Source organism: Hippocampus bargibanti, linkage group LG05 (genome assembly GCF_051943395.1).
Source record: "Hippocampus bargibanti isolate YZ-2025 linkage group LG05, ASM5194339v1, whole genome shotgun sequence".
Lineage (NCBI taxonomy): Eukaryota > Metazoa > Chordata > Actinopteri > Syngnathiformes > Syngnathidae > Hippocampus > Hippocampus bargibanti.
Window position 1 is genome coordinate 2,223,121 of NC_142738.1, and position 27,344 is coordinate 2,250,464.

Sequence of the window (27,344 nt, forward strand, 5' to 3'; positions counted from 1 at the left end):
TTTCCGCCGACGGGACAAGCACCTATTGTGTTCCGTGGAAAAGAAAACCCCTTTAATCGTGTTACACAAGTCGCTGGACTTTGACTGGATTGATTTAACGCTTGACCATGCGGGATTTGTTGACTGTGGCTTCAGGATTGAAGAAGTCCAGTCGTGGAATTATACCGGACACTTCAAACTAAACACAAACCAGTCCAGGAGACTGGTTGACTTTTTTTTGCGTTGTAAATGTTCTCCTTACTTCCACTTTTTCCACCACCTGCTTGCCAAATGAGCAGACTTTGGTGGACGAGGTGATGATCGTGCTCTCGGAGCTTTCGTACTGGCTGGAAACGCCGTAGAAGAAACTGCTGTCGTCCTGCAGGTTTACACTCAGGTCGGCCTATCGGGGAAAAGAAACAAATAAAAATCGGAAGGGAAGTCAATCAATCAATCAAAAAAAAAAATCTAGAGGATCTAAGAGTGCAGGTGTCAAAGATAAGTCCCGCGGGCCAAATCTGGCCCGCCACATCATTTTATTCGGCCCGCGAAAGCAAATCAAACTTGTGAAAATTCCATGTTTGTTAAAGTCCCAACCAAGAAGATTTAATGGACGTTTCAAACTGATCTGAGAACATCATTAGGCTAATGGGGCAATCAGAGCCAAGCATAGAACTTTAGAGGTAATCAGACAGAATAAAAGAAATCATCAGATTAGCTACAGGGAGTAGTCTACTGCTCCTATTAGAGCAGAGGTCTGGCACCGCCATCTCTGTCCATTAGGGATATACAAGGCCAGAGTTACCGGCGCAACTTTAGTTCGCTGACGAAGCTCTTCAGATGTGGAGCGAAATGTCCAACATCTTCAAAAAAGTACAGACGACAGCTGAAAAAAACCTTTTCATCGATGGACTACTCATGTACGACTGAAACCTGATCTGAGAACAGTTTGGTTGCGACATTCCCTTGAGACCAATTACTACTTTCCTTGTGAGTCGGGATTTTAACACTATCTGCTGGCATCGGAGGAGGTTACAGAATGTTTTTTTTTTTCCCAGGTTGTTTTTTGGCGCAGCTGCAATGGAGCAAAAAAAAAATGGTGGAAGATACAAAAACCTAATTGAATCAGGTGCGACCTTTGCGAACCATCAAATATTTTAAGTCAAATTTCTTAAGGTCAATTTTAGCCCGCAGTGCATGCAGATGCACCAAACGCTTCAATGTCGGAATTGGCGAGCGTAATCCGATTTGCGGTCCGACCGATTTGGGCTCTCACGTTGACGGCCGGCCTGTTTCGCCCTATGTCGCCAACTAATGGGCCATTGAGACACCGCTCGGGCCTCCTCATCTCTTCGTCTTCATCTGGACCTGGTGTAATTCTTCTATTTGTCTTCATCCCCGAAGGCCCGGCCGCCATCGCCCGAGCCTTCATCGCCCGCCTTCCGGCCTGCGAGGGAATTCATCCAATTACAATCAGCCGCATACAATTGGTTGATTAGATCACGGCGGGGCTGGCCGGCTGTGCAACAATTTAGCAGAGGCAGCTCAAATCTGATTCCCCGGGCACTTCAAAAGCGTGCGACAATCTGTTAGGACAGGGCTATGGGCGTAAAGGAGGGGGGGAGGGCGTCAGGCTAGCCGGTGGCCGACAGGGGTGTTTAGCGGGAATTGAATTTACAATGCCATACTTTTTGGAAAGTGGGTCATCTGCCTGTCACCGTTGCCATGCCAACCAGTTGCTCAGCACACACCCTGGGGTCACCGCTTTACCGGGCGTGTCTTTGTTGCTCTTTATGGAGGTGTTTTGGATTGTTGCTTTTGTGAAGATGTTTTTGTGAGATCCCTGTTGTTGTTTTTATACCACGCATCATGTTTTCAGAAAACTTTACATTAAAATAAATAAATAAATAAAAATACAAATTAAAATAAATAAATAAACAAACATAAATAAACAACAAATAAGAAAAAATAAATAAAAAAACAGAAACATAATAAATATAAAATAATAATGAATAAAAAAGTTAACATTAAAATAAGAGTAAAAATAAATACAAATAAAAAACAAACAAATAACCAAAGAAATACATAAACAAAAAATAACAATTAAAAAATAAAACGTGAATAAAAAGATACATACATAAAAATATCAAATTAAAAATTAAATAAAAACATAAATAAACAAATAACAAAAAATAAATACAAATAACTGAAAAATAATCAATATAAAATAATAAATAATAACTAAAAAAATAACTAAAAAGGAAACAAATAAACAAAGAAATAAACAGAAAAATACAAAAAAAAAATTACAATGAAAAAATAAAACATGAATGAAAAAATACAAAAGAAAAATGTCGAATGAAAAAATAAAATTAAAGGATAAATAGATAAACAATAAATAAATAAAAATAATAGAAATATAATAAATATAAAATAATAAATAATAATTAAAAAATAAAAATTACAAATAAGAGTAAACATAAAAAACAAACAAATAAAAAAGAAATAAACATAAAAATACATTAAAAAATACTAAAACACGAATAAAAAATACATATAAAAAAAAATAAAAATAAAATAAAAACATAAATAAACAAATAACAAAAAATAAATACAAATAACTGTAAAATAATCAATACAAAATAATAAATAATAACTAAAAAAGAAACAAAGAAATAAACAGGAAAAATACACAAATAAAAAATTACAATGAAAAAATAAAACATGAATGAAAAATTACAAAATAAAAATGTCGAATGAAAAAATAAAATTAAAGGATAAACAGATAAACAACAAATAACAATAAATAAATAAAAATAATAGAAATATAATAAATATAAAATCATAAATAATAACTAAAAAATAAAAAATACAAATAAGAGTAAAAATAAAAAAACAAACAAATAAACAAAGAAATAAACATACAAATACATAAAATAATAAAACATGAATAAAAAAATACATAAATTAAAAATAAAAACATAAAAACGCATAAATAAACAATTATATAAATAAATACATAAATAAATGAACACATGAATAAATACATAAATAAATAAATAGACAAACAAACACCCATGTTCAGTTTAGCACGCCATACCAGGAGGTTAAGTACGGTACAGTTCCAGCTACACGGCATGCTGATTGGTCAGGAGAAATGTCACTCATGAATGAACTGCTCCACATTGAATTCATTCTACTATCCCAACAGCGATCAGGCAAATACCAATCGGAATCATGCCGTGGCAAACCGAGGTGAAAACCCCGTCCGTGTGAGGATGAACCTCCCGAAAGGGCGTCGACCTTGCACCGACTTAAAAATTTTATTGACTGTCTGATCTCTTTCTCTGGTTCACACCACAAGTCTCCATTTCTATCTCCTCACTTTTATTGGCGTCTCGCTTGCCTCCCTTTTTTGTCCGCTGATATATAGATGACAGGTCTCATCTTAGCCCTCGTTCAAATGCCAACGGGGAATCTGACCAGCTGCTTTTCCCCCAAAGGCCTTTCTACCTAAGACCATTTCCAAAACGGTGTCACTCACAAATGTCCTTTTATCCCGCCCACGATAAATAATGCGGAAGTCCAACATGTGAGAAGGGTAACCCCATACTGCTGCACAAAATCCATCTGGCAGGCTTGAAAAGGCGAGGCGGTGCTTTCAACTTGACATTTGCGGTCCCTTGGCAATGAAAAGGGCCTTCTGGATATTTGACAATTATCTTTGGTGGCTCAACACATTCACTCGTTCATGTTCGACTAGCCCGGATGTCGAAAGACAAACAATCATGTTCACATTCACACTTATGGGCGAGTTTGAGTAAATAAAATGACGTACGCAAGTCTCCTGCTTATGTCAAATTCCTGTGAAATAAAATAAAGATACCTTTCCTATTGTCACATGATTGACGTATGAGCTTTCACAATAAAAGCAAATCTCAGAGGACATGCTGACTCGACAAAGCGCACTAAACATACTCAAACCTAGCTGGCTATCTATTTGCTATCCATTTGCTATCTGGCTAGCTAGCTAGCAATGTAGCTGGCTATTTATTAGCTATATAGCTATCTAGCTAGCTGTCTAGCTGGCTATCTATTAGCTATATAGCTAACTTTCTATCTATTTGAGTTACTTCTGAGTTGCGTGAACGCTGGCGCATGTGTCTGCCGCTGCTCAGCCGCAGAAAAACTGATCCTGTGACTGTAAAGTGACCTTGAGAGTTTTGGAAGGCGCTTAGAAATGAAATGTATTATTGTATTATTATTATTGAATTTGTTGCCAGCGAAGAATTGCTCATAAAATTGGCAACTATAATAATAATAATAATAATAATAATAATAATAATAATAATAATAATAATAATAATAATAATAATAATAATAATCCATTTCATTTATAAGCGCCTTTCAAAACACTCAAGGTCACTTTACAGTCACAGGATTAGTTTTTCTGTGGGTGAGCAGTGTCAGCCACACGCGCCAGCGTTCATTCAACCCAGAAGTAACTCAAATAGATAGAAAGCTAGCTAGCTAGCTAGCCAATAGATAGCTAATAGCCATCTAGCTATATAGCCAGCCTATGGTTTTGGCGTTATATGAGCTTGAAATGAGGGTGGATGTCCAAAATACAATGCAATACATACTGGACATATTGGTTTATATAGCGCTTTAACAACAGCTGAAGCTGGAACAAAGCGCTAACATGGAAAAAAGGGAAATGCTGCCCTCTTGTGGAAAGGAAAAAAAAAACATTGCCAAAGGCCATGGCTAGCGCTTTATCAGCACCCAAGCATGAAAAAAAAAAACACGAACAAATTCATGAATGTCGCTCTACGTCATATTTTCAATTCCCAAATAAATTTATGAATGGCAGTGAATGAGTTAGGTTGACTTTTGTCAATAGGCGCTTTTGCTTTCTGTTGGTTCAATAATATACAGTACGTGTATTTTGGGGTGGAGCTTCTCTATAAATAAGTAGTAGGGAGGAAGAAGGGTGGGGGGTGGGTATGCAAAAGTGACAGAGACAGGTGCCCCGGTTCACATTTCCTCTGGTGAGGTTCAGAGCTGCCAGTCTACCTCAGTTTGCTGGTCACACACTTTCTCTTACACACACTTCATCATCATCCTCATCATCATCATCAGAGGAAAATGTCACTATTTTTTTAGATATATTTTTTTGGGGTGGTGCTTATGTTCGGGTTATCACAACGAGAACAGGGCTAACTTGTCTGAATTGTCCTTAATGTCCTCTGACTGCAATATGTAAGCTCTCACAACACAGTTAACGCTACAAGGTCATTAACAGCCAAACAGGTGCAAGAAAACATTAACAGGAGTACGCATTATACTTCACCCTCATGACTTTGGGAGGGGGCCGTCGACTCGGATGATGCTTTCGATTTAAGGATTTAAGGTGCAATGAATGGCCCATTAAAAAATAAAAAAATAAAAAAAATCATATATAGGGCGCACCGCATGCTGAGGCACAAAAGGTTAAAATAGAGGCTGCATTATGCATTCAGCAGATGGAGCTATGCTAATGCTAATTGATTTATACTAAGCTTTTGGACAGTCTGCGGCTGGATGGATGCATAGCTTGAGGAGCCCGCGATGACAAGAAAAGGAGCGTCAGATGCGCATGTGGAACTGTCGTGGCTTGGAATTGAAGCGGATTTACGTATGAGACAATATTTTTCATCAATGGATGTTTCAGCTTCGTGTTTGCTTTCATCATTTAGCTTGTAGCAGATGTGCACATTTTACCATAACGTCCCTGATCCACTGGTGAAAAGGAGGCTTTGATCCTCTTCTTTCATCTACTACAGCTTCACAAAGAGGGTGCAGAAAGTTCTTAAGATCGAATGACTGTCTGTGTCTTTTGAGTTGTGTCACATTATTTGTTTTGTAGTTTTTTTTTTGTTGTTGTTTTGACTTTAAGATGGCGGCGCGAGAGTGACTGTCTTTACAGCAGCTCCTGTATTTTGTTTTTCTGTTCCTCTTTCCTTCAATAACTTTGCTGTTGTGAAATGTAAACTTCTCCACTGGCTAATCCGATTTAATATAAAATGTAAAAAAAATATATGATATAAAATATAAATATAAATACAGTGATACCTCAGTTTACAAACTTAATTGCTTCCCAGAAAGTGTGTGTAAGGCGAAAAGTTCGTCTGCCAAACATTTATTTACCATAAGAAAGTATTAAAAATGAGAATAATCCGTGGAAATTAATTTTCTACTAAATAAACCTTAAAACTACACAAAATATACCTTATTTTATGTATAATAAACATGCTATTGGATTGTAATTAAAGAAATAAATTGTACTATAGAATAAAGTCGTTTTATTTACCTTTGAGATGATCGTCGAAGTAGTTGCCTCTTGATGATATCCGAGTGAAGTTGCTGTGCTTTCTCGGCGATAATACCCTCACTCGCACTGTCCCCTGCTAGCTGCATTTTGTAAATCCAAGTCAACAGAAGTTTTTTAACCTCTTCTATTGCCTGAGACCGTTGCTTAGACATCACAGAAACACCCTTAGCCACAGGTCGCAATCGTCGACTAGCATACTGGTACTGGGACGCTAAGTGACACAAACGCACACCTCGTTCGTGTTTTTTGATGATCTCCTTCATCTGCTCGACCGTAATTTTCTTTTGTGTCCTCTTCGGATTAACACTAGCCTGTGGTTGGGTCTTTTTCGGTCACATAATAGCAAAAGTACTCCACTCGATAACAAACTACGTCTGCACTCAAAGAAAAGCGGTGACGAAAACTAGTCCGCCAGCCACCGTGGCGCTACGTGGTTTATTAAGATTATATTCTCGCGAATTTAATGTTCGTAAAGCGAAAAGTTTGTGAGCTAAAGCGTTCGTACGTCTCACTGTATAAATGATGCTGTATATAATTGACATATGATTGTAAAAGTGTTGTTGTTTGTTTTTACCCAGAATTTGACAAGGAAGAAAGCATTGTGCGGCCCCTTGTCAAACAACTCCTTCAGGCCTCCTTTCTTCTCGGGGAACTTGTCGTAGATCTGCCTGACGTCCACCGACTCTAGGTAAGAATCGCTGTAGCTTGGATTGGACTGACCGATGTGCACAAAAAGGTGTTTGTTGAACTGGGGAGGAGGACAAAAAAGTGGGGAGTTATTCATGTTAAAACGTACGTTATATTACGTGGTGAGTCCACTTACGGTTTCTGGATCTTGAGGTTGCTCCAGGAAGGCGGAAAACTCCAGCATTCGCAGCTTGGAGCTAGCGATGCATCTCCCCTGCCAAGGGGGTGCGCCGGGCGACATGGACAGCCCCGCGGTGCTTTCATAACCTGGTTAGTAGGGCGGTGGGGGGGATCGGTGCGGCATGGTCATCATTTTCAATGTGTGATGGCGTTCTGTCAACATGACGGGAGTTAAAGGACAACCGACACCTCCGGACAAGTTGCGTCCATAATTTGTAAAATCGCTTCAAATGACTTCTACTGAGCGGATTTTACAAAGATTCCATCGCAAATACAAATAGCTATATTTTACGTTTTAAGACTCGCGCTGAATATTGAGGAAGTCTTGTTTTTGAGTTGGTGATGATTCCTGACGTGACGTCACGGAAGGAACGCCCCTGACCGAGAAAGCGACACACAATGCATTTTGGGTACTTTGTTTGGTCTGAAAACTTTGTGTTGACGGCGAAATTAGAAGGAAAACATAAATAACGTGAATGTGAATCGTTGTGTGTTGCACCAAGACTACTATTTGATACTAGCTGACAAAAATTCCCAGCAGATAGCTGGGATAGCTAGCTAATGGATAGCTAGCTTTCGAGCTTTCTATCTATTTGTGTTGTCTGGAGGTAACTCAGATAGAAAGCTCGCTAGCTAGCTTTCTATCTATTTGTGTTGTTTGGAAGTAACTGAGATAGCAGCAGCCCATTTCCAACGGAGCTTGGGCGCCATCTTGTGCATTTTCTGGGATGCTACATTGGAGTCCAGACGGCTCGAATTGATCCGGAAGGACTTCTTTAATCGATTGCAAACATTGATGCTTTCCACTTCAGAACTATTTGAATCATATTCATAACTGGATGAGTAAACAAGCAAGCATCTTCTCTGAATCTGAACTCTCTGAAGCCATTGTTTTGATTCTGGAGCATGGCAGTGTGTGATCAATAGTGACGTCACGAACAAGGGGGGGCGGGACTTTCTGAAAATCCCCACTTCCGATGTCATTTTGTGGCAGTTTTGGGACACTTTAAGTCCTTTTTATTGGTGTTTTGCATTTGACGAAAAATATCAGCGTGTGTGTTTTGGGTATTTTAGATGCTATAAAACCTTTTTCTGATGTCAGTTAGGAAACGGTGTCGGTTGTCCTTTAAGGGAGAGAAAAAGGCACCCACCTGTTATGGGGGCCGGGCCGGACGCTTGCATGGTGTAAGTCTGTTGGGAGAAGGGCTTAATGCTAGTGGGGGGAGAGAGCGGTATGTTAGCAAGCGTGGTTGCCTTGTGACCCCCTATCTCATAGACTAATTGGACCGCCTGACCTCTAAAGGCGCAGGGGACAAGGCGGCATGCCTGACGTCTGACAGCTGACTTTATCATTTACACGGCCACGCTCTAATTTGTCCGTCCCGATTCCCAAATGCATCGAATGCGCATTCAGCGGATCGGATGAGAAAGCGGATGATACGCGGAGAACGGCGCACTTACTCTTCGTGGCTTCCTGGCTGTCCCGGAAGAGCCCCGTGCCAAAACTGTTAGAAATGGACAGGAAAATAAGATTACAGCCGCCATTTTTTTCTTACAATGGACGTGTGCTAAATACGATGAATGATATCAAGGGGGATGAAAAGTACTTAACTCATTCACTGTCATTCACAAATGTATTCAGAAATTGAAGAGATGAATTCAGAATATGACGTAGAGCGCCGTTCCCGAATTTGTTTGGGTTTTGTCGTTTCTTGTTTGGGTGCCGATAAATTATTGGCCACGGCCTCTGGCGATATTTTTCCTTTCCACAAGGGGACAGCATTCCCCCTTTTTTCCATGTTAGCGCTTTGTTCTAGCTTCAGCTGTTGTTCAGAAGTAGTTCAAATAAATAGAAAGCTAGCTAGCTAGCTAATAGATAGCTAGCTAGCTAGCTTTATACCTATTTGTGTTGTTTGGAAGTAACTCAGATAGAAAGCTAGCTAGCTAATGGATAGCTAGCTTTCGAGCTTTCTATCTATTTGTGTTGTTTGGAGGTAACTCAGATAGAAAGCTAGCTAGCTGCTAGCTAGCTAGCTAGCTTTCTATCTATTTGTGTTGTTTGGAAGTAACTGAGATAGAAACCTAGCTAGCTAGCTAATTGATAGCTAGCTTGCTAGCTTTCTATCTATTTGAGTTACTTCCGGGTTGAGTGAACGCTGGCGGGTGTGGCTGCCGCTGCTCACCCACAGAAAAAACTTTTCCTGTGACTGTAAAGTGACCTTGAGAGTTTTGAAAGGTGCTTATAAATGAATCATATTATTACAGTAAAGTCTCGTTATACCGATATCGGATATATCGATAGTCCCGGTTATATCGATATTTTTTCGGACTCCCTTGAATATCGATATAACGAGACTTTACTGTATTATTATTATTATTATTATTATTATTATTATTATTAAAGCCCTATATAAACCCCTTTCAAATTGCTGCTTTGGACTGCAAATTGTCATCCATTGTGGGACGAATAAAGGTTTTCTGATTCTGATAAACCAATATGTAATGTATGTATTGCATTGGATTGTGGAAGGCTGCCCTCATTTCAAGCTCATATAACTCCAGACCCATATCATTTAGGAATTAACTCATATTTTCTAATGAAAGAAGAGAATTTAAGGTTTCTAACGATGTATTGACTGTTTATGTAGTCCAAAAACCTAATATTGTGTGGGTCCTGAAATTCGATTGACAATGACAAAAACCCTGGCACTGCAGCGGACACATTTTTGCACATCATCTGGCAGTGAATGAGTTAAAGATTCGGCAACTCACCCCACCAGTCGTGGGGTAAGCGGGTCTGGAGAGCCCCTGGAGCGCCATTTTGTTCTGGAAGGCGGCGGGGGAGATGATTTGCGCCGAAGACATGGTGGCCATGCTCTGGAGCGCCTTATCTTTGGCGACCTGGTCCTATGGATGGAGGACAGAGAGCGGGACACAGTAACGCAAAAGGGTGACGTAGTTTGGCGAGTAACCCCAAGTAAAAAGCTCCTAAAGGGTGGCGGGGAGGAGGGGGGAGCTAGCTAGTGAGCTAGCTAGTCGCGCAGGTGAAAATAAGTTGATATTACAGTCATGAGTTTGGTTTACCGCTTGGGCGGGGTGATGACAAGTAGCTTCTGTTCGAGGACAAATCAGGTCACAAGATGATATAATCCACGGGTGTCAAAGTCAAGGCCCGCGGGCCAAATCCGGCCCGCCACATCATTTTTTTCGGCCCGCGAAAGCAAATCAAACTTGTTAAATTCCATGATGATTGCTAAAATCTGAGCCAAAATTTCATATTTTTGGATGTCAACCACAATAAAAGTCATTATTCTTGACTTCAGATTTGAAAACGAGTTATTCATTAATTTGCTGTGTGCTCTATATGTAATATTTGAAGGGATTTAAAATTCTAATGGCTTCCCCAAATTCATAACGGCCCTCTAGAGGAAACCATAACTACAATGTGGCCCGCGGCAAAAAAATGACTTTGACACCCCTCATATCATCACCAAAAAAAAAGCACTAATACCACCAAAAAGACAAAAACAAAATTGTCAGCTGCTCCTCGGCCGTCTGTACTGAGCTTTGTGGCAACGTGATAGCCTTAGCGCTAAAATCCGCAGTGGTTTCCTGAAAGCGCAATAGACTTTAACGGCAAGGCCACCCGGCACATTCTTGATGGGGAGGGGATTGGATGACATAAGGGGCATCACTAGAATGGGGGGGGGGGGGGCTGCGAATGGTCTGCATCTCGGTTACAGCAGAGTAGCATTTACAGTGATACCTTGGCTTACGAACTTAATTGGTTCCCAGAAAATGTGTGTAAGGCGAAAAGTGTGTATTCCAAACATTAATTTCCCATAGAAAACCATTAAAATGAGAATAATCCGTTCCCAGGTCCCCATAAAACCTAATTTTCAACTAAATCCAACATGTCACAGTTTGGCAGACGGAATATTTTTTTTTTATCAAAAGGGAGACCAAGTGATTTAATGCCACTTTCATTTCAAGCAAACTGTCAAAGTAAACATCAAACAAAGAGAACAAAACCTACGTCGTGTATTTTAAACAATCGCATTGCTTCACCTGAAAAAAAAAGGTCATTTGCATGGTCAAAAAAATTAAACTCGCATCTTGCTATTTATTTTATATATATTTATTTATTTCTTTATTTATTTTCAAAAATGAAGAAAAAAAAGGTTGACTCACGTAGCGTACCTTCAGCTTCACCTGGATCTCACGGGCCTTCCGTCGTGCGAGTACTTGGATGTGACTGGACACCTAGAGGAGACACATAAATACATAAATAAATACATACATACAGTATTTTTTATAGTTGTTGTCAACTATAATAATGTACATCCAGTATTTATCTGATGGAGAATAAAACAAAACATCTCAAATTTGAAAATGTAAAAACCGGAGAAGGCTGGAAACAACTTTCAGTCTTCCTATGTTCAAAACAACATAAAACAAATCAACTGGAGAAAAAAAATACTGTATGGAAGAATAAATAAATACATAAATAAACATTAACACGATATAGCTATGAAGTTAATAAATGTATTCGGGAATTGAAAAAGCATGACGTGGAGCGCCATTCCTGAATTTGTTTGGGTTTTGACTTTTCTTTGCTGATCAAGCGCTGATCAGACCTCTGGCAATGTTTTTCCCTCCCATGAGTTAAATACCAAAGAGTCCAAGTGAGTCTTGAGGTGGGTTAAAGCGCTATATAAATCAATATGTATGAATTGTATTGTATTTTGTACAGTTGTCCTCATTTCAAGATCCTATAACTAAGTGAATGTTGGCGCGTGTGGCTGCCGCTGCTCACCCACAGGACAACTCTTATCCTGCAACTGTAAAGTGATCTTGAGAGTTTTGAAAGGTGCTTAGAAATGAAATGGGTACTTTTTATTATTCGCTAGCTATTAGCCATCTATTCGCTAGCTATTAGCTATCTATTCACTAGCTACCAGCTATCTATTCGCTAGCGAGCTAGCTTTCTATGTATTTGAGTTACCTTCGGGTTGAGTGGCGCGTGTGGCTGCTGCTGCTCACCCAAAGAAAAAAACTTATCCTGCAACTGTAAAGTGATCTTGAGAGTTTTGAAAGGTGCTTAGAAATGAAATTGATAATTATTATTATTCGCTAGCTATTAGCCATCTATTCGCTAGCTATTAGCTATCTATTCACTAGCTATCAGCTATCTATTCGCTAGCGAGCTAGCTTTCTATGTATTTGAGTTACCTTCGGGTTGAGTGAACGCTGGCGCGTGTGGCTGCTGCTGCTCACCCAAAGGAAAAAAACTTATCCTGCAACTGTAAAGTGATCTTGAGAGTTTTGAAAGGTGCTTAGAAATGAAATTGATAATTATTATTATTCGCTAGCTATTAGCTATCTATTCGCAAGCTATTAGCTATCTATTCACTAGCTATCAGCTATCTATTCGCTAGCGAGCTAGCTTTCTATGTATTTGAGTTACCTTCGGGTTGAGTGGCGCGTGTGGCTGCTGCTGCTCACCCAAAGGAAAAAAACTTATCCTGCAACTGTAAAGTGACCTTATGAGTTTTGAAGGGCGACAAGTTTTTCTGTGGGTGAGCAGCGACAGCCACCCCCGCCAGCGTTCACTCACCCCCGAAGTCACTCAAATAGATAGAAAGCTAGCAAAATAGCTATCCATTAGCTAGCTAGGTTTCTATCTTAGTTACCTCCAAGCAACACAAATAGATAGAAAGCTACCTAGCTAATAGCTAGCTAGCTTTCTATCTGAGTTACCTCCAAGCAACACAAATAGATAGAAAGCTAGCTATCCATTAGCTAGCTAGCTTTCTATCTGAGTTACTTCCAAACAACACAAATAGATAGAAATCTAGCTAGCTAGCTTAGAAATGAAATGTGTTGTTATTATTATTATTATTATTATTATTATTATTATTATTATTATTATTATTATTATTATTATTAACTCCAGACCCATTTATTTAGGAATTAACTCTTTTTTTTCTGATGAAAGAAGAGTCTACATTTTCTTACGCTGCATTGAATGTTTATGTAGTCCTAAAAGTCAATATTCTGTGAGTCCTGGAATGAAAAATGACAAAAACCCAGGCACTGGATTGGACACATTTTTGCACATTATCTGGCAGTGAATGAGTCTTTTTTTCATATAGAAGCAGCAATTGAATCTCCCACACCGGGATCAATAAAGTTGTGTGAACCCGAATCCGAGCCTGAGTCCATCTGCGGCCCCCCCCCCTCGCCGCCTTCTCTCATCACCACTCCGGCGGTGACTGTGCCAGATGACTTCGGAGGGTCTTTTCTCTATGCACATCCATCATTGCGACCCCTACACCAGTCCCGGCGTATCAGATGGCACGCTTGAGGATAGGGTTGCAAATCCCCTCGTCTTATCTGTGTGGACATAGTCCCCCAGCTCCTCGTCCCTTCTAACGAGCAACGAGCAACAATCCCATTGCGTGCGCAGACTGGGCTGCTGGCCCTGAATCAGTCAACGGGGGACTGCGGGTCAGTGGGGGGGTGGCGCTACTCGGGGGAGTGGGAGGCATCACTCAGCAGGGGAGGATTGTCTCAAGGCCTTCAAAAATAGGCGAGTGGCCGCGTTGGACTCACCTGCTTCCTGGTCCGCGTTTTTCCAGTGCGTAGTTTGATGTAGCGTGCTATCAGCTCGTTCCGTCCTGTCATGGACAAAACAGACAAAAAAATATGTATATTTTCAAATATGTTTTTCCATTCATTCATTCATTCATTCATTCATTCGAATATTTTAGTCCGCTTCCATATGCAATAGCATCAATTTTCTTTATAAATGACATAATGGAAAAGATTCAGCCTTGAAGTGCCTATTATCCTGTGTCTGCAAAGTGCCCTTGAGACTGTGGAATTGTAACATATCCAGCTAGCTATTTGCTATCTAGCTTCCTAGCTAGCGATCTATTAGCTATATAGCTATTTAGCTGATTTGTAACAGATAACCAGGAGACAGAATGAACTTAACACAACTAGCTAGCTAGATATTAGCCATCTATTAGGTAGCTATGAGCTATCTATTAGCTAGCTAGCTTTCTATCCATTTGAGTTACTTCCGGGTTGAGTTGAGTGAACGCTGGCGCGTGTGGCCGCCGCTGTTCCCCCACAGAAAAACGTATCTTGCGACTGTAAAGTGACCTTGAGAATTTTGAAAGGCGCTTATAAATGAAATGTATTATTATTATTATTATTATTATTATTATTATTATTATTTATTATTATTATATCGTTTTTATGATGATACTAGTGCATAGTGCACTACCGGAGACAAATTCCTTGTGTGTTCTACATACTTGGCCAATAAAGATGATTCCTGTTCAGCGAAGCCTCTCAACTCGTCAGAGCTCATCAATGCATTAATAATAATAATAATAATAATAATAATAATAATAATAATAATAATACATTACATTTTAAGCGCCTTTCAAATCTCTCAAGGACACTTTACAGTCACAGACAAGCATAGGTACTATAATAAATAAAATACAATCACAAATAGAATGCAATCAATAAAATACAATTATAAATAGAAATAATATTACTCTTTCTTCACCGAGGATAAAGAATATATGACTGAGATTGTGTTCAATTAATTGCTTGAATGAGCATGGGCGCACGTATGCTAATTAGCATTAAGCTAGTGGGCTGAAAGGCTAAGCAATGTCACTGTTTTAGATACATTGAGTGTTATTCTCTTGATTTTGTATCGATAGAAACGATATTTAACTGCTTAAGATTTTTGCTGCTCAGAAGAAAAAGTCTGGATAAAATTGCGTGAAGGATAGCACACGTGTCTCAGTGAATAATCCATTCCCAGGTCCCCATAAAACATAATTTTCTACTAAATAAACCTTATTTTATGTATAATAAATGGCGTCAAAGAGTGACAGTCCACGCTTGTACTTCCACAGCGGGTATGGATCAGTGCAGGTCCATTAATGACAGACAGCTCCCGCTGGCGTAGCAGGTGGCGACCGCGGCGGCAATCAGATCCCTGGACCCCGACCCGGGACAGACAGCATAGGCCACCGCACCAAAAGGGGGGCCGTCGGGTGTGTGGGGGCAGTCTGGTGACACTGCCAGGCAGCTGGCGTGTGTGTGTCAATGTTTATGGAATATGCCTTTACACCCACAGTAAATCTTGGCCTTGTTCCCCTCGCTACAGTCACCCTCACCCTAGCCAAATCGCCCGTCGAGGGGCTCGGGTTACGCCGGAGGGCAATGGTCATGCGGTTTCCTTGGACTTGATCATCTTCATCATAGCATGCGAGATGTAAGCATATTTGAAATTTTAATTGTGTGACTAACACACCAGAGTTTACGGTGAATGACTCAGCGTAGCCTGAATTGGTCACTGGCGGCCATCTTACGTTGCCATTCACTAAGTCAGCCTCAGCCAAATAAAGACTGATTTCTTTCATGTTGTTTTCATGTCATTTCATTACAAAAAAAATTACAATTTTTACATTATTTACATTAAAAAAAAAGTCCAAGATGGTGGCCGAGAAGGCATATGTGGAACTGTCGTGGCTTGGAATTGAAGTGGATTTACGTGGGAACAGGAGATTTGAGTCTCTTTTCGTCAATTGATGCTACAGTTTTTGTGTTTTCCTTCAACATTTTGCTAGTAGCACACGTGGAGCAGACATTTCACCATGACGTCCCTGATCCACTGGTGAAAAGGAGGCTTTGATCATCTCCTCTGTCATCTAGAACTGCTTCATGCAACAAAGAGGATGTAGAACGTACTTGTGTTGTGTCATGTTATTTAGTTTTTTGTTGTTGTTCCCGGCGATAATACCTTCACTCACACTGTCCCCTGCTAGCTGATTTTCGTTAATCCAAATCAACAGAAGTTTTTCAACGTCTTCTATTGTCTTACACTGTTGCTTAGACAACACAGAAACACCCTTAGTTACACGTAGCAATGGTCGACTTAGCATACTGGTACTGGGACGCTAAGTCACACAAGCGCGCACCTTTTCTTTTGCGTCCTCTTCGGCTTAACACTAGCCTGTGGTGGGGTCTTTTTCGGTCCCATATAATAGCAAAAGTACTCCACTTGATAACAAACCACGTCTGCACTCAAAGAAACTGAGTGACAAAAACTAGTCCGCCAGCCACCTGTGACACTGTGTGGTTTGGTTCGTCCGCTGAAAACTAGTTCGTTAGCCAAGACTGGCTATATTCTGGCGAATTTAATGTTCGTAAGGCGAAAAGTTCGTGAGCTGAGGTATCACTGTATGTATATTGGTGTCTCTGCGGTGAAAAAGCGGCATGATGGAGACCCACTCCGGTTTACGCCCCCCCCCCCCCTACCAGAGTCAATCCTTGAACCGAGCAGGTCATAAATCTGCATCAATGGCTCAGTGCATTCCTAACATTCCTATACAATGACAACGGCCTCTACATCTGCATCTGCCGCTCTGACAAAACCCCACGGGTACATGTCCTGTTTGGGCACAACAAACCATTTCGGGTGGGAAACTTTAGAACACACATCTGGACATCCTTTAGTACGATTACATCTCACGAGTTAACGGACACGTGCATAACAACAAAATATGGCAACTGTTGGAAAACTGCTGTTTTCTAATGCCGTCAACAGTTTTCCTTCCACTACTCAGGATGTGTCTGTTCAGGAAGATCGCATTAAGGAATGACGGAATGTCTTGGTAGGGTGCGATTTCCCTCCCTGCGCCATCGTTTGCTCAGCCAAATATTCTCCGAAAAGACACGTCATGTAGCGACGCTAACAATGACTCAAGTGCAAGTGATGCAAAGGCAAGAATCGTCGTCACCGTGATTGATATGCTTCAATTGATGAAATAACATTGGTGAAAAATCAATTAAAAATAATCATCCATGAAGTGGAACTCCCCAAAAAAAACACATAATTTACTTATTAATTTATACTTAAAACTTTATACTTATTTATTAATACTTGTATTATTTTTCTGTCGCGGCTTGGAATTGAAGCGGATTTACGCGGGACAGGAGATGTGAGACAATCTATTTTTGTCAATGGATGCTACAGCTTTGTGTTTGCTTTCAAAATTTAGCTTGTAGCAGACGTGTACATCTCGGAAATATAATTTTATCAAAACATAGCCTAGCCCACTTTATAATAAGACAACACCATGCTCATTTCCTTTGAAAATAATAGGAACAGAGAAAAACATAACCTAGCTTATCTGGCTATCGAGCTAGCTATCTAGCCGGCTACCTAGCTATCTATCTATCTGCTGTCTATTAGCTACCTATATAGCTAGCTAGCAATCTATTACTGTAGGTACCTCTTAGCTAGCTAGCTAGATAGCTTTCTGTCTATTCCAGGTTGAGTGAACGCTGGCGCATGTGGCTGCCGCTGCTCACCCACAGAAAAAAAACTATCCGGTGACTGCAAAGTGACCGTGAGAGTTTTGAAAGTTGCTGATAAATGAAATGCATTATTATTATTATTATTATTATTATTATTACATTTCACCATGACGTCTCTGTTCCACTGGTGAAAAGGAGGCTTTGATCTCTTTCATTTAGAACTGGTTCATGTAAGAAAGAGGGTCCATAAAAGTGCTTATGATTGAATGACTGTCTGTGTCCTTTGTCTTGTGTCACAATTGTTTTGTTTTTGACTTCAAGATGGCGCCGCGTGAATGACTGCCTTTACAGCAGCTCCTGTATTTTGTTTTTGCTGATGTGAAATGTAAATGTCTCCACTGTGAGACGAATAAAGACTCATTTTTCTAATCTAATCCAATCTCATGTATTTTGCATGACAGTGACCGCATGTGACAATGACAAAAACTATACTAGTGGTTCTAGAAAGGTGCCCAGCAGAACGCCGCAATTTCTTCTTACATGTTTAGTGGTTTTCTTCATTTTTTTTTCTCTCTCAGAAATGTAATTTGGGTATATGAGATCTGATTTCTTCATTTGCAATAGTAGTTGACATCATTACACGCAAATCTTCCAGCTGCCCTGGCTCAGGAGGCATCACATAAAAAGGGCAAAGGTCAAGACAAAAGTTGAATCTCACACTTGACTGGTAAAGTTTACACCCGAGTGAGAAGACTCACTATGCCCTGACCTTTACATTGCATTTTTCATTAGAATCCTTTGAGAGCCATGTGACATATTTATATCAGCACACAAAAAGACAACAATAGGATGACAGGCCGCGCGAGCAAAGCTTAGCGAGATAATGCTTCGCTGTGTGCATATTCTTTGTTGGCCAAACTGTGTGAAAATCCTGTCAGCATTCAGGGAAGCTTTGTTGACTTCATTCACAACAGCAATGAAAGCCGACTATTTTTTTTTTTTCTTCGCCCACCCGCATGAACAGAACCATCAAAATCCCGGATAAGAGCTGTTCTCACAGCTGTTAGCGCAACAAGTGTGACGAAACCAAACAGCTGCATCAAACAGGATGTAGTAACCCCCCGCTGCCCGGTGAGCAAATACAGTCATACCTCAGTTTTCGGACGTCTCGATTCTCGTCCAATTCTGTTTTTCACCAAAAAAATTGTATGCCCCGCTTTACAACTGAAATTTGGTTCTCGAACCAAACTGATTGCACTTGAATGCACCACTAGACAGTTCTTCACTTCCTTATACGTCACTTCTGTGAATGCATTCCATTGTGAGTAACATACAGTATTTGTATTGTTAAATAAAGATTTTTTTTTAAATACAGTAAAGTCTCGTTATATCGATATCGGATATATCGATAGTCCCGGTTATATCGATATTTTTTCGGACTCCCTTGAATATCGATATAACGAGACTTTACTGTAATGAGTAATATAGAATAAATATGAGTAATAGTGAGAAAAAGAAAATCCTGTGACTGTAATGTGTCCTTGAGAGTTTTGAAAGGCGCTTATAAATGAAATGTATTATTATTATTATTATTATTATTATTATACATTTCCCATGATATAATTTTTGTGGGTGAGCAGCGGCAGCCACACGCGCCAGCATTCACTCAATCTGGAAGTAACTCAAATAGATAGAAAGCTAGCTAGCTAGCCAATAGATAGCTAATAGCTAGATAGCTAGCTAGATAACTAGCCAGCGCGCTAGATAGCTATATCGTTCATCGATAGCTAGCTAGATAGCCAGCCAGCCAGGTAGGTAAAACGCAGACATGTTTGGCTGAGATTTCCGCAAATCGGACGGTTTCCTCGTGCAACGTTCCACTGTGAGCAGACGTTTTTGTCCTGTTCAGTAAATATTTAAACATTAAAAAAAAAAATGACACAGTTTTCTCGACTTGGAACGGATTAACATTTTTGACATTGATTATAATAGAAAACGTTGTTTTGGTTTTCAAACAGACTTCTGGAAAGGATTACGGACGAAAACCGAGGTATGACTGTGTTGCTTATTGAACATTAGGAATGCAGATCGCCTTGTAGGGTGAGATAATTTAATTTTCAACGGCACATTCCACGCTGGTACAACAAGCAATTGTTGTTGTTGTCGTGCCCCTCCCCCCCCCCCATTATTCCGCCATGTTTGCCTTGACAGACGCATGTCGAATTACCAAAGGCGTACAGACGGCCACAATATCCTCAACACCGTCCCTAATAAGCCGGCTAATAGGCTACGCTGAGTAATGAGCTCAGGGGCCCAAGTGGGGGTGCAGGGGGGGGGGGGGGGGGGGGAGAAAACAAATGTGGCAAATGTATAAGAGAGGCTATGAGCTGAAAACATTCCCATCAATTACGGAATCCACAATGGGAACAAGCAGACATTCCTTCAACGTCGCTAGCCCGGGAGACTCAATGTCATAGTTGTAGCGAAAGAATGGTATTCATTCTTGGGCCGGGAATTCGACCTAAAATGTAGAAAATGTCGCATTCAGGCGGCAGACATCTTGTTATTTGGCTGTTTTGTCTACAAGCCCATATTTAGATGGCGGAAGGCCACCAAATAACTTTTTTTTTCTCGGCAGAATCAAGTCGTTAGGTCAGGGGTGTCAAAGTCATTTTTTGCCGCGGACCACATTGTAGTTATGGCCGTTATGAATTTGGGGAAGCCATTAGAATGTTTAAATCCCTTCAAATATTACATATAGAGCACACAGCAAATTAATGAATAACTCGTTTTCAAATCTGAAGTCAAGAATAATGACTTTTATTGTGGTTGACATCCAAAAATATGAAATTTTGGCTCAGATTTTAGCAATCATCATGGAATTTAACAAGTTTGATTTGCTTTCGCGGGCCGAAAAAAAATGATGTGGCGGGCCGGATTTGGCCCGCGGGCCTTGACTTTGACACCTGTGCGTTAGATGGTAGACATTTCAATTTGGGACACCTGCGAGACGGCAAGGGGTCGGCGCTGTGACAACATGATCAACGCTGAAGAAGCGCAAAGTGGTTTTGGATTGATCGCGACTCCTTGAATGACCGCGATTGCTATCCGAAATACTATGCAATACATACATCTTGGTTATATAGCGATTTAACAACAGCTAAAGCTGGAACAAAGCGCTAACATGGAAAAAAATGTAAATTCTGCCCCCTGTGGAAGGGACAAACGTTGCCAGAGGTCTGGCCGGCGCTTTATCGGAACCCAATAAAGAAAAAAAACAAAACCCGAACTAATTTGTGAATGGCACACTACGTCATATATAGTGTTGTTAAAGCGCTATATCAGGTGTCACGAGCCATATATGGCTCTTTTGATGATTGCATCTGGCTCGCCGCTAAAACGAATTTTTTCGCTGTTCATTTCCTGTTTGGGCAGCAGTTGGCAGAAAGCGCAATTTTGATTGGATGATACTGACCTATGGCCGTTGATGTTGAAAAAAGGTAAACGCCCCCTTTTAAATAAGCCTGACGAGTAAAAAAACAATACCATGAATGAAACAGTTGAATATCAGAGGCACTTTGACAATCCCCATGCTAACGTTAGCATCAATATACTTCTGTGAGAGACAGCAGAAAGCAAGCGTGCAAGCTAATGAGCAGTGGGCAGGCTAGCTAGCAGTAGCTTTGCGTATACACCCGGCAAGTTGACTTTCTTTCCAATCGTTTGGCTGTTTTTTTTTTACCAATCATGAGGAACGGAAAATTATTCAAATTAATGGTGAGTATTATCACAAAGTTATTTTAAATAATATATTTTCACATTTTGTTGAAATCAAGTGCGTACATATGTGTTATGTATTATGGCTCTCTTAGTCCCGACCCCTGCGCTATATAAATCAATATGTATTGTATTTTGTACAGCCGCCCCCATTTCAATCTCAGATAACTCCAGACTCATATAACTTAGGAATTAACTTTTTTTCTGATGAAAGAAAAGAGTCTAAAGTTTCTTATGCTTATGTTTATGTTGTCCTAAAACTCAATATTCTGTGGGTCCTGGAATTCGAGTGACAATGACAAAAATCCTGGCACTGAAATGTATACAATTTTGCACATGGTCTGGCAGTGAATGAGTTAAATGTAAAACTTATTTTTACCATGATAACAATAGTGCGTTTCACATCCCATCATTACAATGCACGTCGCTGATGTTGTCGAGAGAGTGTCTTGAACTAAAAGGCATTCAGGTCAGCATTCAGATCCTGCCTTCAATGACAAGGTAAAAGGAGTTGGCCCATTAAAGAGCGGGAGATGGATTTTTCAAAATGGAGGGGGTTGGGGACGAGGTAGGTACATCCCTGAAATAGCACTTTTGCACCAAGGGGACAGGTGTGAGAGAACTTACCTCCCCCTCCCCCCCTCCCGAGGCCATGCAAGAAACCACTATCCACCTTGGTGTTTATTTGTCTCCTCCCCCCGCCCCCTTCCAGGCCCTGAAAGGGTAAACGTCTATTCTGGTTTAAAGTTACAGCTGAGCTGCCTTGAACCCCCGGACGACCAAGTGCGCATGCCATTCCTGGCAGGCCAGAGCGCTCCCTGGTGCACATCATCAAAAGCCCACGGACCCTTCCAACTAGAGGGGAATAGGGGGGGGGTTACTTTTATTGACAACCTTCCCATCAAACTTAGCCCATGAAACGCTTCATTCATCTCAAGGCGATGTTGTACATAAAGCAGAGGTTAGCGAAAGCCGCTAAAGGTAGCAATGCTAACTGTTAACGTAGCGTCACAACGAACAATACTTCTCTCCGACGTGTTTTCCAAACCATCGGATCCAATCCGACGTCACTCGTTGTGCCAAAGACATTTGCTAGCAAATATCTTTCAGCGACGTGTCATGGAGGCGCGACAGGTTACCTTTGCAGACACCCGCTCGGCTGTTTTTAGTTGGTATTTTAGAAAATGAGCGAAGGAGGAAGTGCACCTGATTCAGGGGGAGGATGTGCGTAAACAATTGGGGTTGATTGTCTCTCAAAAACGGACGTTGATGACGAATCATTTTGTTCACGGAAAAATAAACGGTGATCGTCTTGACATTTAAACAAGTTAGTTTGAGTAAGTACAAGGTGAGGTAGTGTGGTTGCAGTTTTATCGTCTATTTCACGGTAAAGTAGGTAAGCGTACGCATGGCGAAATAGGGAAGGAGCAGGAAATGCTAATGCCGTACATCTACTCTGTAAACAAAGAGTGTAGCTTAGCCTCTTGCTAACAGATATTGTTGGATGGGTATGCTTTTAAAACCAAGCTATGTAAAGTACTTTGGATGTGATTTCTGGTTGTAATGTTACACACCAGTTAAATACCTACGTTGTAAAAATTGAAAACAATGAAAAACGATAACACCAACGTGAGTTTTTTCTTTCTTTCCTACACACATACATATATATATATATATATATATATATATATATATATATATATATATATATATATATATATATATATATATATTCATATATAAAGTAAAGTCTCGTTATATCGATATTCAAGGGAGTCCGAAAAAATATCGATATATCCGACCCTGTTTGCATGTAATTTTCTCCGTGCGTGCATAGAAATAGTATCGATATAACGATAGGGACTATCGATATATCCGATATCGATATAACGAGACTTTACTGTATATATATATATATATATATATATATATATATATATATATATATATATATATATATATATATATATAGACATTTCAAACACACACATATATGTATATATACAATAAAGTCTCATTATATCGATATCGGCTATATCGATAGTCCCCCGGTTATATCGATTTTTTTTGGACTCCCGAGAATATCGATATAACGAGACTTTAATATATATATATATATATATATATATATATATATACAAACCACCTCCCCTCACTGCTGCGTTCTTGACCAATCACGTGGCTTTAACCGACGACTGGGGGCGGGGAATGGAGGACAAAAAAAATGTCGTCAGCCATTTTCTATTTTAGAATGGCTTCACTCTCTATCTGTCTGTAACCCCCCCCCCCACCACCACCACTGCTGTGCTTTTGACCAATCACGTGGCTTTAACCGACGACTGGGGGCGGGGAATAGAGGACCAAAACAAGCCGGCTGCCATTTTCTTTTAGGAGAACGGGCTCGTGTATCCCAAAAAAATAGTTTGTATGCCAAGGTAAAATTTTCATAAATTTAACGTTTGCAAACCGAAAAGTTCGTAAGCCAAGGGGTTCGTAAACCGAGGTATCACCGTATATCTGAAACTGAAAGCGATAGAGGAGGAGGGGGGGGGGGTGCTGGGCGGGGCGTACCGTACATCTTGCCCTCATCAGAGAGGATGATCTTCCTCCGGCCGCAAGGGGGGTAGATGGCCAGGGCCTCTTGGAAGCTTTGCTCAATGTCGGGGCTCCACACACCCTCCGCATCATTCTCCAAGGGCTTGTCCAGAGGGTCCCCCAGCTCCTCGCTCCCAGCCCTGGGGGAGGGAGCCGGCACCCACTCCGTCGACGTGGTGGGAAGAGGGGAACGGGGCTTGAGAGGGGGTTTCCAGGCAGGTGAGGGTGGATAAGAGAGATGGGTTGACTCGAAGTGTTTGGAATCCACCGGTGTGTTGTAGTTGTTGTTCACAGGGGGGGGGGGGGGCTAGAAAAGGCAAGAAAAAGTCTTTTTTAATGATTTTTTTTTTAAATGAAAGAAAAAAAAGATGCATCCACACATTCAATGAATTCCAAAGCAAATTTTCAGAATAAGTTTACAACCAGACAAAAATAACCAAATTATCATTATCATAATTGATCAATGAAAATTAACTCATTCACAAATTTATTCGGGAATTGAAAATATGACGTAGAGCGCCATTCCCGAATTTGTTCCGATTTTGGTTTTTCTTGCGTGGGTGCCGATAAAGCCCTGTCCAGACCTCTGGCAATGTTTTTCTCTTTAAAGAGGGGGGAGTATTTGCTTTTTTTTTCCATGTTAGCGCTTTGTTCCAACTTCAGCTGTTGTTAAAGCGCTATATAAACCAATATGTATGTATTGCATTGGATTTTGGACAGCCGCCCTCATTTAGGCTCATATAACTCCAGACGCATATAACTTAGGAATTAACTTTTTTTTTTCTGATGAAAGAAGTCAGTGTAAGGTTTCTAATGCTGCATGGAATGTTTATGTCGTCCTAAAACTCAATATTCTGTGGGTCCTGGAATTCGAGCCACAATGACAAAAACCCTGGCATTGGAGCGGACACATTTTTGCACAAGGTTTTCCAGTGAATGAGTTAATAAGTGTCATAAAAAGCTAAAGTTACATGATGTTGAAAGAAATTATAATCTTTTCAAAATGGTTCCACTCAAAAATACGTATCGATGTACGTATCAAATCACCTTTCATACGATGGATGGTCACCCTTTCTCGAACCGAATCTTTCCGTGCGGGAACTTTTTCCAAACGAAATGCATAAAACATGAAACGTGAACCGCGGGGACTTTAAAATAACCCAGATGCTTCATCCAAATATGATCTCGCATTCCAAATATACATTTTCAAACCGGCTGCAGTTTACTATCGGCCACTAACACTTCATAATAAACGATCAGCGCCCTGCTTGCCACTCACAAAGTCAAACTGCCCACCGGGTTAATTCATCAAAAGCCAAGGCTTTCTACTCACGCAAACACACACGCACACACACACACACACACACACACACACACACACACACACACGCACACATCCCTGTTTCAATGGTTTTGTGAGGTCCGGATAACTCTAGATAAGTGGTGAGGACCACAGTTGCTCCAGTGTTTCATTTGAACACTAAATCACCCCACTCTTCAACTGCTTTAAAAACAAAGAAATAAAAAGTGGACTTGAAACTGAAATAACAGCAGGACTGAGGTTTCTGAATGGGTACATTCAAAGTCCTCACCCCTGTGGTGAATTTGTAAAAGTGTGTGTATCAAAATTAAATGAAAATACACACCAAAAATAATTCTGTGAATTTGTGAGCACCTCTCTGAAACTTTAACAGATGCATATATAGACCCTCAATGAAAAACTTGTGAGGACTGGCCAAAAGGTCCTCACTTGTCAAAAATGTACTCACCACGTATGGTATAAAATGTGAGTTGTCCTCACAAACACACACACACACACACACACACACACACACACACACACACACACACACACACACACACACACACACACACACACACACACACACACACACACACACACACACACACACACACACACACCAGGAATGGTCCTATATTCACCCTCAACAAGGCCCCTCTTGCCTGGATCTGCTCAACGGGCTAATCCACCCCCACCCCCTTCGCCGCCCCCCTCAGCTGGTGCCGCGGTAACACAACTGCTTACCTAGTGGAAACAAACATAAGTCACAGCGACTAAAAAATATAGAAAATTATAAAATAAATATTACCACTTTAGATAGATGGAATGTGAGAAAGGAAGACCCCAGTAAATTTCACATTGCAGGTGTGTGTGTGTGTGTGTGTGTGTGTGTAATTTTCCTTTAAGTTCCAATCAACTTTTTTTGTATATTCATTTATTTAATTATTTTAATGTATTTGTTTATTTATCTATCTTATTGTCTATTTATTTATTTATTTATCCACTTATTTTTCTATCTATATAGTGAGACCTCAATTTACGAACTTAATTGGTTCCCAGACAGAGTGTGTAAGGCGAAAAGTGTGTATCTCAAAAAAAAAATTCCATAGGAAACCATTAAAATGGGAATAATCCGTTCCCGGGTTTCCATAAAATATACTTTTCAACTAAATCAGCCTTAAAACTACACACAACATACCTTATTCTATGTATAATAAATGTGCTATTGTATTGTAATGAAAGAAATACACTGCATTGTATCATAAAGTCACTTTATTTACATTTGTGATGGTCATTTATGGCTTGATGGAATGGCGTTGGAGGTCGAAGGTCAAAGGGAATTGCTGTTTGGAAAGAGAGGCGCATTACATGACGACTGTAATTAAAGAAATAAACTGTGCTGTAAAATAAAGTTTTATTTTCCTTTTTGATGGTCGTTGATGGCTTATGGAAGGAGAGTCACCTTCCATAAGGACTGTTGGTGACTTAACCTCTGGTGCTGTTCGGTCGTGTGCTTCCGCCAAAGATCACTCCGCCAGTCGTGGTGGGTGTGTATTATGAAAATAGTGCTTATTATATGGTTTAATTTTCATAAATTTGACGTTTGTAAGACAAAAAGTTTGTAAGTTGAGGTGTTTGTAAGTTGAGGTCTCACTGTATATGTATCTAGATATACATTTTTTTTAGCTTGCCTCACACAAACGCGACAACGGCGGGTTGACGCCGTCTTTATTGTACAAGGCTCATAACGTGAGACATTATTCTTCATTCTCGTGCGAGCCGAGGAGGAATGATCGCTATGCGGGATGAGCGCGGTGGCGTCTCGGAGCGACTCCTCCTTTATACCCACACACCCATCGCAAACAGACACTAACAAAGCCGAGTCGATACGCCACAAAAAAAAAGTACAGTGAGTTCACTTCTGCGTTCTTGACCAATCACGTGGCTTTAACCGAAGGCTGCCATTTTGCTGTATTCTTTGACATACAGTGAGACCTCAACTTACAAACACCTTATCTTACAAACTTTTCATCTTACAAACTTCACATTTCTGAAAATTAAACCTTATAATAAGCACTATTTTCATAATACACACCC

At 40.3% G+C, this 27,344-nt stretch overlaps 1 protein-coding gene across 3 annotated transcripts in view; it reads right to left on the bottom strand.

Annotated features, from left to right (window-relative positions):
• Positions 1 to 24,055, bottom strand: part of tead4 (TEA domain transcription factor 4) — a 30,806-nt gene extending 6,751 nt beyond the window's left edge. The window contains exons 1-9 of one of the 3 annotated variants that reach the window (XM_088996590.1): positions 23,921 to 24,055; positions 13,835 to 13,899; positions 11,411 to 11,482; positions 9,992 to 10,126; positions 8,681 to 8,724; positions 8,371 to 8,432; positions 7,176 to 7,306; positions 6,927 to 7,100; positions 242 to 382 (exon numbers count right to left, since the gene is read on the bottom strand). In XM_088996590.1, coding sequence (XP_088852716.1) covers positions 242 to 382; positions 6,927 to 7,100; positions 7,176 to 7,306; positions 8,371 to 8,432; positions 8,681 to 8,724; positions 9,992 to 10,126; positions 11,411 to 11,482; positions 13,835 to 13,899; positions 23,921 to 23,927 — 831 coding nt within the window. In that variant the 5' untranslated portion in view covers positions 23,928 to 24,055. Of the gene's footprint in view, positions 1 to 241; positions 383 to 6,926; positions 7,101 to 7,175; positions 7,307 to 8,370; positions 8,433 to 8,680; positions 8,725 to 9,991; positions 10,127 to 11,410; positions 11,483 to 13,834; positions 13,900 to 22,488; positions 22,508 to 23,920 lie in introns of those variants that run through there. The other 2 variants (XM_088996589.1, XM_088996588.1) reach the window with 2 other exon arrangements.
• Positions 24,056 to 27,344: the final 3,289 nt, after the last annotated feature.